General features: G+C 37.2%; 1 protein-coding gene across 2 annotated transcripts in view; it reads left to right on the top strand.

Annotated features, from left to right (window-relative positions):
• The window catches only part of ELP2 (elongator acetyltransferase complex subunit 2), a 46,358-nt gene extending 31,269 nt beyond the window's left edge, over positions 1-15,089 (top strand). Inside the window, exons 18-22 of one of the 2 annotated variants that reach the window (XM_059041324.2) lie at positions 7,266-7,458; positions 9,028-9,149; positions 10,679-10,812; positions 11,532-11,645; positions 14,527-15,089. In XM_059041324.2, coding sequence (XP_058897307.1) covers positions 7,266-7,458; positions 9,028-9,149; positions 10,679-10,812; positions 11,532-11,645; positions 14,527-14,683 — 720 coding nt within the window. In that variant the 3' untranslated portion in view covers positions 14,684-15,089. The remainder of the gene's footprint in view (positions 1-7,265; positions 7,459-9,027; positions 9,150-10,678; positions 10,813-11,531; positions 11,646-14,526) is intronic. The other variant, XR_010836965.1, reaches the window with a different exon arrangement.
• The last annotated feature ends 405 nt before the right edge of the window (positions 15,090-15,494 follow it).

The following is a 15,494-nucleotide window of genomic DNA, read 5'->3' as shown; positions in this document are numbered from 1 at the left end:
GCCCAGTTCTTTATTGTATTGTTTTCTTATTACTGAATTTTGAAAAGTTCTTTATATACACTGGATACTACTTTATCAGATATATGCTATGTAGGCAGTTTTCCCCAGTGACTTTTCCTTCATTTTCCTAACAATGTTTTTCAAAGAGCAGAAGTTGTATGTTATGGTGAAGTCTAATTTATCAATTTTTTTCTGTATTGTGTTTGTGCTTCTAATGTAGTATCTAAGAAATCTTTGCCTGGGACTTCCCTGGTGGTCCAGTGATTAAGACTTCACACTCCCGCTGCAGGGGGCATGGGTTTGATCCCTGGTCAGGGAACTAAGATCCCGCATGCTGTGCAGTGGCCAAAAAAGTAAAAGGAAAGAAAGAAATCTTTGCCTGACTCAAGATCTTCTGCCACATTTTATTCTAGGAGTTTTATAGATTTTAAGTTTTGTGTTTAGACCTATGATACATCTTTTATTAATTCTTCCTGTTGTATGGAGTATATATTACAGTTGATTTTTTTTTGCATGTGGATATCTAATTGTTCCATCATCATTTGTTGAAAAGACTATCCCTTCACCTCATACCTTTTGCATCTTTGTCAAAATTAGCTGTCCATATATGTTTGGGTCTTTTCTAGACTTTATTTTGTCCTACTCATCTTTTTTTTTTTTCTTTCCTGTTTTGATGCCAGTGCCACAGTCTCTTTTAACAACTATAGCTTTCTATACTGTGTCTTGAAACCAGGAAGTAATTGTCTTCTAACTCTCTTCTCACTTTTCAAATGTATTTTGGCTATTCTAGGTTCTTTACTTTTCCACATGAATTTTATAATCAGCTTGACAGTTTCTACAAAAGTATGTGCTGGAATTTTGATGGGGACTGCATTGAATCTATAGATTAATTGTGGAAGAATTTTAACAATATTGAGTCTTGACACATGAATGCAGTATGCCTCTCATTTATTTAGATCTTTAATTTCTCTCAGGGTTTTTTTCTTTTTTTGTAAGCCTTTTATTTTGGAATAATTTTATATTTAACGAAAGTTGCAGAGATAGTACCTAGAATACCATTATACCTCCTACCCAATTTTCCCCAGTGTTAACATCTTAATATTATCAGGAATATTTTGTACTTTTCAGTGTCAGGTTTCACACATATTTTGTCAGATTTATCCTTATTTCATATATTTTATGTCTGATTGTTCATTGCTCACATAAGGAAATGCAGTTGCTTTTTGTATATCAGTCTTTTATCCTGCAACTTGCTAAACTTATTACTTCTTATAGCTTTATTGTAGATAATTGGATTTTCCACATAGATGCTTATGTTGCCTGTGAATAAAGAAAATTTTACCTCTTCCTTTCCCATATGGCTGTCTTAATGTTGACTAGACGTTGTAACATCAGAAGTCCTCACCTTATTCCTCATCTCAGCAACAAAATATTTAGTTTTTGTCCATTAAGGATTATGTTTGCTGTGGATTTTTTTTATGACTCTTCTTTATCAGGTTGCAAAATCTCCCTACGGTTCCTAGTTTGCAGAGAGTTTTTATCGGGAATGGATGTTAGATTTTGTCAAATGTTTTTTCTTTATCTCTTAACATGATCATATGTTTTTCTCATTTTAGTTTATTAATATGGTGAATTACATGGATTGATTTTTCAAATGATGAACCAACTTTGCATTCCTGGAACCAAACCCCAAATGCTTATATTATATATATATATATTTTTTTTCAATTATTTTTATTGAGGTATAACTGACATATATAAGATTATATTAGTTTCAGGTGTACAACATAATGATTCAATATTTGTATACATTGTGAAGTGATTACCACAATAAGTCTAGCTAACATCCACCATCATACATAGTTACAAGAAATATTTTTTCCTTGTGCTGAGGACTTTTAAGATTTCAGCAACTTTCAAATACGCAGTGAAATATTAAATTAACTATAATCACCATGCTGTATATTACATCCCCCTGACTTAGTTATTTATAGCTGGACGTTTGTACGTTTTGACTCCCTTCACCCATTTCACCTACCCCCCAATCTTGACTTCTGGCATCTCCCAATCCATTCTCTGTATGTCTATGAGCTTGGTGGGTTTTTTTTTATTGTTGCTGTTTTTAGATTCTGCTTATAAGTGAGATTGTACAGTATTTGTCTTTGTCTGACTTATTTCACTTAGCATAATGCCCACAAGGTCTATCCATGTTGTCACAAATGGAAATATTTCATTCTTTTTTATGGCTGAATACTCTTCCACCATCGCGTGTGTGTCTGTCTGTTTTCTTTATCCATTGATCCATTTTCTTTATCCATTTGATGGACACTTAGGTTGTTTCCATATGTTGGCTGTGATAAATAATGCTGCAGTGAACATGGGGGTACACATATCTTTTCAATTTAGTGTTTTTATTTTCTTTGGGTAAATACCCAGAAGTGGAATTGCTGGATCATATGTTAATTCCAGTTTTAATTTTTTGAGGAGCCTTCATATGTTTTTCTTAGTGGCTGCACCAGTTTACGTTTCCATCAGCAAGGCACAGGGTTCCCTTTTCCCCATATCCTCTCCAGCACTTATTCCTTGTCTTTTTGGTGATAGCCATTCTAATGGGTGTAAGGTGATAACTCGTTGTGTTTTGATTTGCATTACCTTTATGATTAGTGATGTTGAGCATCTTTTCATGTTTCTGTTGGCCATGTATATGTCTTCTTTGGAAAAATGTCTATTCAGATCCTTTGCCTATTTTTTTAAAATTTAATTTTATATTTTGCTATTCAGATGTATGTGTTCTTTATATAGTTTTTTGTTTTTTTTTTTCTTTTGCGGTATGCGGGCCTCTCACTGTTGTGGCCTCTCCCGTGGCTCCGGACACGTAGGCCCAGTGGCCATGGCTCACGGGCCTAGCTGCTCCGCGGCATGCGGGATCTTCCTGGACCAGGGCACGAACCCGTGCCCCCTGCATCGGCAGGCAGACTCTCAACCACTGCGCCACCAGGGAAGCCCTTTTTTTTTTTTTTTTTTTTTTTTTTTGCAGTTCACGGGCCTCTCTCGTTGCGGAGCACAAGCTCCAGACGCGCAGGCTCGGCGGCCATGGCTCACGGGCCCAGCCGCTTCGCGGCATGTGGGACCTTCCTGGACCGGGGCACGAACCCGCTTCCCCTGAATTGGCAGGCGGACTCTCAACCACTGCGCCACCAGGGAAGCCCTATATATAGTTTTTATATTAACCCCTTATCAGATGATTTACAAACATTTTCTCCCACTCAGTAGGTTGCCTTTTCATTTTGTTGATGATTTCTTATATTTTTATATCTTGTTGGATTCAATTTGCTAAAATTTTGTTTGAAACTTTCATATATAGTATGTGAGAGACATTGCTGTGTAGTTTTCTTTCCTTGTAATGGCTTCATCTGGTTTTGGTATCACAGTAATATTAGCCTCATAGAAATATTTCCTCCTTTGTAATTATCTGGAAGAGGTTGTGAAGAATTGGTATTTCCTTTTTTAAATATTTGGTAGAATTTCCCAGTGAAGCAAATTGACCTTGAGTTATCTTTGTGGGAAAGTTTTTAACTACCTATAATTTTAAAAATAGATACAGAGCTATTTCATTCAAGGTATCTAATTTTTTGTGGGTGTACTTTGATGGTTTGTGTCTTTCAGGAAATTTGTCCCTTTTATCTGATTTGTCATATTTATTGGCATAAAGTTGTTCATAGTATATACCCTTTTGATCCTTTTATTACCTCAAGAATCCCTAGTGATGTTACCTTTCTTATTCCTGCTATTGGCAATTTGTCTCTTCTCTCTCATACCCTCTTATTTTATTTTATTTTTTTTGGTGGGAGAGAATTCTGGGAATTGACCAGGAAATTAATGAGTTTATGACTTTATTAATATTTTCAGAGAACAAGCTTTTGGTTTATTTATTTAATTTATTTTGATTTACTTTTGGCTGCATTGGGTCTTCGTTGCTGTGTGCGGGCTTTCTCTAGTTGTGACAAACGGAAGCTACACTTCATTGTGGTGCGCTGGCTTCTCACTGTCGTGGCTTCTCTTGTTGCGGAGCACAGGCTCTAGGTGCACAGGCTTCAGTTGTTGTGGCATGTGGGCTCAGTATTTGTGGCTCACAGGCTGTAGAGCACAGACTCAGTAGTTGTGGCACACGGGTTTAGTTGCTCCGCAGCATGTGGGATCCTTCCGGACCAGGGCTTGAACTGTGTCCCCTGCATTGGCAGGCAGATTCTTAACCACTGCACTACCAGGGAAGTCCTCATTTCTTTTTCTGTCTCTAATAAGGTTAAAACTGAAGTCATTAATTCTAGATCTTTCTTTCTAATATAGGTGGTAAGTGCTATAAGTTTTCCTCTAAGTATTGCTTTTGAGGCATTCTGCAAATTTTGATACGTTGCGTTTTCATTTTCATTCAATTAAAAACACTTTCTAATTTCCCTTTGATTTTATTTTTTAACTTAGGTTATTTTGAAATGTTTTAGTTTCCATATACTGAGTGTTTTTCAGATATCTTTCTGTTATTGATTCTAATTTAAGTTTATTTTGTTCAGAAAACATAGTATGACTTCAATCCTTTGAAATTTAATCTTGGTAAATTTCCATGTTCTTTTGAGAAAAATTTGGATTCTGTTTCTTTTGGGTTGAGTGTTCTGAAAATATGAATTACATTGGCTGACAGTATTATCTTCTTTATTCCTTTGGTTCTATCGTGAATGGCATTTTGAAATTTCTGACTATAATTGTGGACTTGTCTTTTAATCCTTATAGTTCCTTCAGTTTGTACTTTATGTATTTTGAAGTTCTGTTGTTAGATCCTAAACATTTATGATTGTTATTTTCTCTTGATTAACTGACTAGTTTATTATTATGCAATGAACCTCTTTACTTCTGGTAATATTTTCTGCTCTGAAGTCTACTTTCTCTGATGTTAGTATAGCCACTCCAGGTTTCCTTTGAGTAGTGCTTGAATTATGTATCTTTTTCCATCATTTTATTTTAAGCTGTTTGTTTCCTTTTATTTCAAGTGGGTTTCTTGGAGACAGCATATACTTGGGTCTTGCTGTTTTTCTCATCTTGATAATCTTTCATTTTAATAGGGGTGCTTATTAGATCATTTGCATTTGATGTAATAATTGATATGATAGATTAACTCCTATCATCTTGCTATTTGCTTTCTATTTGATCTATCTGTTCTTTGATCCATTATACTTATTTTGGATTCAGTGATTCCTTTTTATGATTCCATTTTATTTCTTTTGTTTTGTTTAGTAGATATAACTCTGTTATTTTATTGGTTTCACATTTTATACTATATATCTTTAATTTACCACAGTTTACCATCAAGTAATATTGCAGTATTTGTGTATGAGAACATAAGTATACTTTCATTTCCTTCTACTTTGTGGTATTGTTTTTGTACATTTTACTGCTTCACAGAAATCCCACAATATTATTTATGCTTTAACAGTTAATTATCCCTAAAAAGATTTAAATAATAAAAAATTTTTTCCGTCAGATATTATTTTCCTGCTACCTACAGGATGTTCTTAACATTCCTCATAATGCAGTTCTGCTGGTCAGGAATTTTTTCAGCATTTTGCCTGTCTGAAAAGGATCTAACTCTCCTTCATTTTTTAACAGTATTAGTGGTGGCTAAAGAATTGTTGGTTTCCCCTTAGGTACTTTAAAAATGTTGCTCCATTTTCCTCTGACTTCCATTGTTTTGGATGAGAAGCCCACTGTCATTTTTCTTTGTTACTTAGTAATGGGTTTTTTTTCCTCCAACTGCAATTTTATATTTTTCACTGGTTTTAAACAATTTGATTACTGTTGGTATAGTTTTCTTCGTGTTTCTTGTGCTTGGGTTTTATTGAACGTCTTAGATCTGTAGGTTTATTGTTTTCATTGAATTTGGAAATTTTTTGGCCATTATCTTTTTAAGTATTTTTTTCTTATCCTTTTGCAGACCATAGTTATACCTATATTTGGCTGCTTGACATTGTCATAGAGTTCAGTGATTGTTTTTTTTTTTTTTTTTTCTTTTTTTCCTACTCTGTGATTCGTTTTGTCTTTTAGGTATCACTGTTCTTTGTTGCCAGATATCTAATATTTTGGAGTGCCATTATTTCGTGTATTTTGTCTGATCTTATAGTTTTTTTCATACAAGAGAGTAAATCTGGTCCCTGTTACTCCATATTGACCGGAAGTGAAAGTTTCTAAACTACTAATTACACTGTTAATACACAGAAGTATTCTTCTTGTAAAATATTAGAGTAGTATGGAGGTTCCTCAAAAAATTAAAAATAGAACTATACCATATGATCCAGTACTTCTTCTTTTGGCTTTTTATCCAAAGGAAATGAAAACATTAATTTATAAAGATATATGTACCTCTATGTTCATTGTAACATTATTTACAATAGCCAAGGTATGGAAGCAACCTAAGTGCCCATTGATAGAGGAATGGATAAGGAAGGGTTGGGGTGTGTGTGTGTGTGTGTGTGTGTGTGTGTGTGAGAGAGAGAGAGAGAGAGAGAGAGAGATGGAATATTACTCAGCTGTAAAAAAAAAAAAAAAAAAAACAATGAAATCTTGCCATTTGTGGCAACATGGATGGACCTGGAGGGTATTATGCTAAGTGAAATGAGTAAATAAGTTAGAGAAAGACAAACACCAAATTATTTCATTTATATGTGGAATCTAAAAAACAAAACAAATGAACAAACAAAACAGAAACAGATTCATAGGTACAGGGAATAGACAGGGTGTTTTCGGCGGGGTGGAGGGATGACCGAAGTAGGGGTTTGAGAGGTATAAACTTTCAGTTATAAAATAAATAAGTCACAGGGATTAAGGTACCCATAGGGGATATAGTCAATAATATGGTAACAACTTTGTATGATGATGGATAGTAACTAGACTTACTGTGGTAATCATTTCATAATGTATAAAAATATTGAACCACTATGTCATACACCTGAAACTAATACAATATTGTATGTTAAATATAACTCAATTTTTAAAATTCTGATTTCAGTACCAGTCTCTAATTGTTCATCATTTCTAATTCCAGTCTGTCTCTTCTCAGAGCTTACACCTGCTTATAATATTTATAGTATTTTCTCAGAAGTTGTGGTTTTTTTTTACACAGATACATTAAAAACACCATAGAAACAATATATTATTTTGAAAAATGTCTTCAGTTTATTTTACTTTAATTGCTTTATTGTTTCATCTCTGTCCTATAGGCAGCTAAGAAAGAACATGCAGCTATCATTCTTTGGAACACTGCATCTTGGAAACAGGTGCAGAATTTAATTTTCCACAGTTTGACTGTCACGCAGATGGCCTTCTCTCCTGATGACAAGTTCTTACTAGCTGTTTCCAGAGATCGGACCTGGTCACTGTGGAAAAGGCAGGATACAATCTCACCTGAGTTAGGTAAAACAGCTCCTGGTTGAGAAGATTATTAGTGAAACAGTTATGTCCATTTACCTACTTTGAGCAGCTATTGTGTAAAGAGAAACAGAAATGATAACAGGGTGAAAGGCAGAGTCTGGTTGTTGTGAGTCTTTCAAAGTTTTGTGATAACTGAGGAAGACTTGACCTTCCTTGTAAGGATGATATGTATTCAGACATCTCAGTTAAAGAAACATAAAAATCTACATGTAGAAAATTTGGATTTCGCAGATGGTTACAGAATGCCACCATAAAACCAAATGGATGATATATACTGAGGATTTTATGGGAGAGGAATAATGAATATACAGTTAAATTATGAAACTCAGAAGGACCATTGTCTTTACCATTCACCTACCCACCTCTGTCACAGTGATAATTGGGAGGAATGTTTTAGGCATCCATTTGTGAATAACATGACCCCTGGGCAAGATGTTAACACACCAACCTGCATTCTACTTTGGATCTGGCATAAATTGGGAAAAAAAAAAAAAAAGGAAAAGGAAAAAAAAGCTTCGTGTGATTGCAGCAGTAGCCTATTCTTATTCTTCCAGTTTCATTGAGTAGGTAAAATCTACAGAGCGTTTAAAGTACTTTGTGTTGTTTAATCCTGTTTTTAATTTTTCCATTGATAAAACCTACTGCAATTTGATCTTATGATATTTTTAGTCCTTTGGGTTTTTTGTGTTTTAGAGAATACCAGGGACTATGACACATGCTGAGCAGTATTTGTTGTAACAGACTGATTTCGTTTGCAACTAGTGATTTCCTAACATGCAACTTTTACTTTTTTAAAAAAGTTAGGGCTTCCCTGGTGGCGCAGTGGTTGAGAGTCTGCCTGCCGATGCAGGGGACACGGGTTCGTGCCCCGGTCCGGGAGGATCCCACATGCCGCGGAGCGGCTGGGCCCGTGAGCCATGGCCGCTGAGCCTGCGCGTCCGGAGCCTGTGCTCCACCACACAAAAAAAAAGTTAAAGTGATATTATACTAATAACAAATCCTTTAATTTGTTATATCTTTATGAATTGTGGATTAATAGATACATTAGTCTACCCTCCATACACAGTTATGTCTTTTAGGTTTAGTCCCTATGAGGGCTAGAAGTTAGTTACCATACACTTAAAATATTGCAAGGGAAGAGATTTTTTTTAAGTTCGTTTTTTTTTTCTCTTACGTTATTTAAGGGTTCATTAGTCTTTTTTTTCCATAGCTTAATACACAGATCTGGCTACTTTCTGAGTAAGTTTAAATTTCATCAGGCTTCTTCCATAAGCATAAATTGAACTTTTAGTTAAGTGTCCAGAAGATGTTTGTCATCAGTCACTAGAGAGTGACTAGTCAGTATAAAAGCATTTCCTACTAGAAAAATAATTGTATGCACATAGCCTTCTGGTGAGGGATCAGCTGCCTGGCCTTGGTCGGTTGTAAAAGTCTGTGTATATAAATTGATTGTTAAATTACATGTTGTATATGGCATTTAAACATAGCTTTCTAACAGGTAAAAAACAGCTTTCTCCACTTTCTCCACTAGTGCATATGTGTTTCTTTCAGACCCAGTTTTCAGTCTCTTTGCCTTCACTAACAAAATCACTGCTGTGCACAGTAGAATTATTTGGTCTTGTGATTGGAGTCCTGATGGAAAGTATTTCTTCACTGGAAGTCGGGACAAAAAGGTAATTTTTTTTAACTTAATATTTTTTCAAATGTAAAATAATATTACAGGTGTGTTTGGATAAAAAACACATAATCCTAATTTTCTGATACATCTTTAAAAAATCAGTTTATGTATTTCCTTCTCTGTTTTTCATATGCATACATAAAAAGGCTTTTCATACTTGTTAAATTCTATAAATACATGTCTCTGAAATAGCAAATAAGAGAAGTAGGCCCTTCAGACACATGGCTATCAGATGGCCCCAGTAGGAGAAAAGTAGTAAATGAAATGGGTCAAGACTAAGAAAGTAGGAGAGCAGGAGAGGAAGGAGGGACATAGGGAAAGACAGTTTCTGCTTTTCTTTTTTGTACTTTTGTGAATTTAAAATTCTTTCTATAATGAATGATTATTACCTTTTCATTCATCGGAGGAGGCGGGGTGTGTGCCTGTGTGTGTCACGAGCTGTGAAAAAAATCAGAACAAGTTAGCTAGCAGTAGGTTCTTGACCGTGACCCTTGCCCTTGTTCTCTGGGAAATGTTCCCCTGGCCTCTGGTCTTTCCTCTGTTTTTATGCTCTTTAAAGCATCCTTTCCTTTATCTGCACTTCCTGCAGACCAGAGGTGCTGAGGCACTTGAGCGTTTCCTCTCCTCTCCTGCCCTCTCCAGTCACAGTCATGGTACAAGGTACAGAAGCAGAGGACTAACACAGCATGTTGTCACTCAATGAAACACTGAAATGTTAGCCTCTGAAGTGCTTTCTCTCAGACCTTTACTTCTGTCATTTGCCTATTCATTTCTTCCCCAGCATTTGTTTTCCTACTCTGCTAGCTGTTCAGGCAGCAGGACTGCTTCTGCCTTCCACAGTCAGGCCTGGTAGCAGATGGTCCAGCTGTGGCTGTCACACTTAGGTCAAGGCTGAAATGGACAAAGCATCATCTGCCATGCAGTCTCAGAAATGCACTCCTGCTTGCTTGGGCAGAGCCCTCTGCTCAGAATCTTGCTTTGGTCCTGCGTTTTCACTTCCCTCTCCATTTCTTTGTGACCATTCACACCCTTTTGAGGCATGAGCTTCCAGGAAAGCCCCATTTCTTATGTGGTGTATCATCAAGGTTAGGGCCTCCCGAGTGAGCTGAGCTGATTCCATGAGCAGTGGGTGGTGTAGAAGAAGAGCCAGGGACTTGGTTGGTTTCATGCATTTTGTGGTAATTTCTGGGGTGGTGCACGAGCACCTTGAGGACGTGGTGGACAGAATCTCACTGGATCAGAACTGGTTTCCTGAGTGTAAAGAGCAAGCTAAACACCCCTGGTCTCTGGGCGGGGACAGTCATCTTTGGACCAGCACAGTTGGGTAGTTGAGGTCTCAGAGACATGTATCTGCTACATGGTGGTTTCTCTATGATGCTTGAAATGCTCAGGAGTCCTGGAACACAAATGAAAATGATGCATTTTTTAAAATATCAGTGTCCTCTATGCCATTGAAACGCTCTGATGCATTGCTAGAAACCTTGCAAAGAGAAAGTTTTACAGAGTTTGATCTGTCTGTGTTAGGTGGTTGTCTGGGGTGAGTGCGACTCCAGCGATGACTCCATTGAGCACAGCATCGGCCCCTGCTCCTCCGTTCTGGACGTGGGCGGAGCTGTGACTGCCGTCGGTGTCTGCCCAGTACTTAACCTTTCCCAACGGTCAGTCTCTGTGTGGGGCTTCATCTTATGTTTTCTTTAAGAAGACCACTTAGATTCTCAATGTGTAGCTCTCTTATACTTTCATCTTTGGGTTCTCTTAGCTTCCAAGTTAACTATTTTTTTTTAATAATGCTTATGTTTCTCATAGGATTTCTTTTTTGTTTTTAACAGCATTTTATCTTTCTGATCAACCCCTATTTATTTATTTGTTTGTTTAGCTGTGCCGCATGGCTTGTGGGATCCTAGTTCCCAGACCAGGGATCAAACCCAGGCCACCCCACACTGGAAGCTCAGAGCCCCAAACACTGGACCACCAGGGAACTCCCCTCATAAGAATTGCTAAATTGATATAGCTTGATGATATTCAATGTGGTGAAATAGAGATTGGGAGTGTGGCTCAAAGGTTCTTATTTCACCAAATTTAGGACTGTGGTGCTTTGTCTGTAACAAGTATCTTCGGTAGAACAAGGGTCTCTTCTGCCAGCCAGGGAAACCCTGGCTCATGGGCCTTGCCAGCAGAGGGCAGAGGTAAAACTGTGAGCATCCTCGATGGAGAGAAGGCTCTGTGAGCACACAGTAGAGCAGCACACTGGATCCTGGGCCCGAATTTTAAACAGAGTCCTTTGTAAGCCAGAGACAGTTGGGAGCACTGAAGAACTACTGAGATAACAGAAGTTCATGCTAAATTAATCACTGTCTTTCCCTTCCCTTAAAAACAGATACATTGTTGCAGTAGGATTAGAGTGTGGGAAGATTTGTTTATATTCTTGGAAAAAGACTGATCAAGTTCCAGAAATAAATGACTGGAGGCACTGTGTAGAAACAAGTCAAAGGTATTTCCTTCCTATTTTTGCTTCCATCAGATTAGATAGATACCATGGAGTCTTTAGCAGCAAATCTTATGTCACATTTGCATGGAGAGAAACATAAATCTGTTCATGGTGCTTACTGCTAATTTGTACCTCTGTGTTTTGTGACAGTCTCTTGAAATTGACGTTTGTTACTATATTGCACTTGTTTTTTAAAAGTTTATTTGACCAAATTGCTTGTTTGCATGATACTGTGTTTACAGACAGTGCATTGGAGATGAAAGTGATTTTCATAATGATGAGTTTCAGAATTTGACTAAGTAGAATCTTAGTAAAATTTAATTCAAAATGTTGGTGGTTTTTTGGAAATATTGTAGATTGTGTTTGGTAGCCGAATCTCGTGTTTGAACACGAACACTTCAGCTCACATCCTGAAATGGAGTAAACCATCAAGTACCCCTCATACCCCTCAAAGCCCTGTGACCAGCCTTCAGGCAGAGTAAGTGGTCCTGAGCCTTGTGCCCTGGGCGCCTTTGCCACCTGAGCTGGCTCAGAGCACCTGCTGTTTACAGCCTCCTCTTTATCCACCTGCTTAGACAGCAGGGAACACTTTTTAATCTACTTCTTTACCCATTTCATTAATTAAAAATGACTAAACTTTCAAAAAGTCATTAATGTCATTCTGTGTTAGACTTTTTTTAGGATTCTTCAACCTTCATGTATTTAAACTATCCAAAATATAACTTCAAATACAATTCCAAACAACAGCATCACGAGGAAGGTCATTGACTTGATGCCGAGAGACATATTGTACAAGATATACCTTCCAGGGGAGTTTGTCTCCTTACCGGCAAAGCATGTTAATGCTCATGATAATTGTATTTATTTAAATGTATTTAAAATGAGATCTGCTTTATTACTGCTGTCCTCATGGGTTCTCTCCCACCTCTCTGATGCTGGGTTTAGCTGTTGAAACAGTTCATGCTATTGGCTTACTGAAGAGAGAGGTATCCAATGAAATTCCATGTTTCAGGCATTTGAAATTTCCTCTCTTCCTGGCCTCCCCTCTTCTTTTCCCTCCTTTCACTTTGCCCTTCCCATGATGCTTGCTCTGCCTCTGCCTAGTACCCAGACCACTTCTGTGGCCCGAATGTGGAACAGTGGCAAGAAGCCCCTCAGAAAGTATGGGCAGGAGGGGATAGGTACAGAATTTGAGTTTTTCATTAAAAATTTTTTTAGTCATTGTGGTGACTTTGGATTTGCAAGAACTAATTCCTGGCTTACCTTATATTATTTGGATTGCTAATATTACACTTATCAGATTACAAGTACTTTTCAAATGAAAGATTTTGCTGATAATGAAATATAAACGAAGGTAATATAAGCAAACACTGCCTTCTAGGTTGCCTCCCCAAACTCCCAGTCTTCTAAATGTGATCTGTTAACACGCTGGATTTAAAGAACATTACCAAAAAAGAAAAGAAATGAAACATACCATCTTCAAAGCATATATAGCCAAATAAGTGCTGTCCCTAAAAGTAACTCCTCTGGGAAGCAAAGTACTATATATATACTAGTCTATATATATACTTGTTTCAGTGATGTCACTACTTCAAATCATTCTTTTAATGAAACGAGAGAACTTTAATATTAATCCAGAACAAATGAGATCCCAGTGATGTTGCTGTTACTTAAAATATTTTTGGAACTTCTCTTTAGGAACTGTGTTTAAAACTAGCCTACTAGTGATGCAAGAAAACCAATTATGATACCTTTTATATAAAGTTTTCCTCATTTTGACCATTCACTTTTTTTTTTTTTTAGCTTAACCTTCATCTTGTTTGTAAGTTCATATCCAGGTGACTTTTGACTTCTTTCAGTAATCAAATTCATCCTCAAAGGAAGATGAACTCTCATTGAGAATACTCAGGTCGTAGTCTGTGTGGAAGCATTTCCTTTAGGAGAATTTCAGGAAACACTGAGGCACAGCAGCATTGTTGGAAAGTGTGGACCCTTCTAGAGTGGCCACTTGCAAGGGCTCACAGTCATTTGGTGACTTAGGTTCTGGTGTGCTGATTTTTTTAAATGTGTTTCATCACTTCGAGGCTGTACTTCATTCTTTTGATCCTGAGAGTGCGTTGGTGACAGGGCTTCTCAGAGTCTGCAAGTATAATTTGTGAGCTCAGATATTATTTTCAGTGTTTACTGCTTTAAAACTTGCACCTTATTCACCTTACTCCGTTTGGGTTTGGAGGACTAGTTTGCAGGTTAAATTTATAGAAGATATTATATTTCATAGAGATTTATTAATAATCTATGTTTGGTAGCATCCTAGGTCAGCCATGGGGGCAGGGGGGAGTGTGTTAATACGAACATCTTGCCCAGGGTCGTGCAGCTACAGGTCACATTGGAGACCAAGGTTCTTACACTGGGTAGTTTATTAAATCTTTCACTATCTTTCCTTACCCAGCAGTAAATAATGAGAGTAAGTGTCCATTCAAGTTACAGGGATGTCAGAAGATCAAATAATTTAGAATATGTTGCACAGTTGGAATTCTTTAGAAAAGAAACACATTTAGTAATGTTACCTGAAAGACTGATTTTGATAGTTAAAATTGATGGTAAAAGCAAAATTTGACATAAATGCATTGTCTATGTCTTGCTCTTTTTGGTGGTGTCCTTGGTCAGTAAGTAAAATGTTTTCAAGGCTAACATAAAATTGCTAAAATATTAGTGATATTTAAAAATCTGTACATTTAGATGTTCAGGTTTTGACTTCTATTTATGTTAACAACACTAATAGGAAAGAGCATACTAACTGAATTAATATGCAGGTGAGCCCCCAGAAAAATATTTCATAGTCATAACATACATTCATTTCATGATTTCTCTATCTTTGTTTTAGCCAAAGTCATACACTTGCTATCAAAAAATTATGCTGGAAGAACTGTAATGGAAAAACTGAACAGAATGAAGCAGAAGGCACTGAATGGTTACACTTTGCAAGTTGTGGTGAAGATCACACTGTGAAGATACACAGAGTTAACAGATGTGCACTGTAATGGACTTAATGACTGCAAGCATATACTCGCTGGTGTCTTAAAAATATTTATCATGTAAATAGATAACCTTTCTTTACCTCATAATTTCATTGCATTTCATGCTTAAGACCTATGGCAGTAGTCCTTATGTGAGTCTCAGACCCTTTGAAATATGATGAAAACTACAGACTCTTTTCTCAAAATGTTTATATACACACAGTCTCAGAACCTTGCCCATACTTTCAGGGATTCAGACCTGCATCTGTGTGTCCCAGATTGAGAGCCTCTATTCTTTCTTTCTTCATGACCAAATTTGCCTAATTTTGTGTCATTTTGGGCCTTCTCTTTTCAAATGTTTGGGATGTTTCATTATTTACTACCCTCCTCTGAGGGAGAGCCTCGAAAATAAAAAGAGATAAAACCCAGATTACTCAATTTTTATTTTAACAGTTTTTGTAAATACGCAGACCACACAAAGTGTGGTCTTGACCCCTCCCTCCCAGTACACACTAACCATTCGCGGAATTTGGCAGGTTGTGAGTTTGAACTGTAGTCGGTCCCTTCTCTTATTCTTTAAAAGTACATAGATTCTTCCTTCAGAGTTTGACTTAAAGTGCTTAAAGTAACTGAGAGATATAGGGGCTGGAAAGTAGCGTCTGAATCCCCTGAATTTCTGTGAAGTTGCAAGGACGAGTCACAGGAGGAGGGATGAGGTCATGCGCGTGAAGGATGTCCCCCAGGAAGAGGGAGCGGTGGGAGCAGAGGGCAGAAGAGCACACCCGAAGGGCAGTGTTGGGTGTGCCTACTGAGCTGTGGGAGGCTGCCCGCGAGA

This window comes from Kogia breviceps, chromosome 15, assembly GCF_026419965.1.
Source record: "Kogia breviceps isolate mKogBre1 chromosome 15, mKogBre1 haplotype 1, whole genome shotgun sequence".
NCBI classification, from domain to species: domain Eukaryota; kingdom Metazoa; phylum Chordata; class Mammalia; order Artiodactyla; family Physeteridae; genus Kogia; species Kogia breviceps.
Note: the sequence above shows the minus strand (reverse complement) of the source record. Positions and strands in the feature narration are given on the sequence as shown.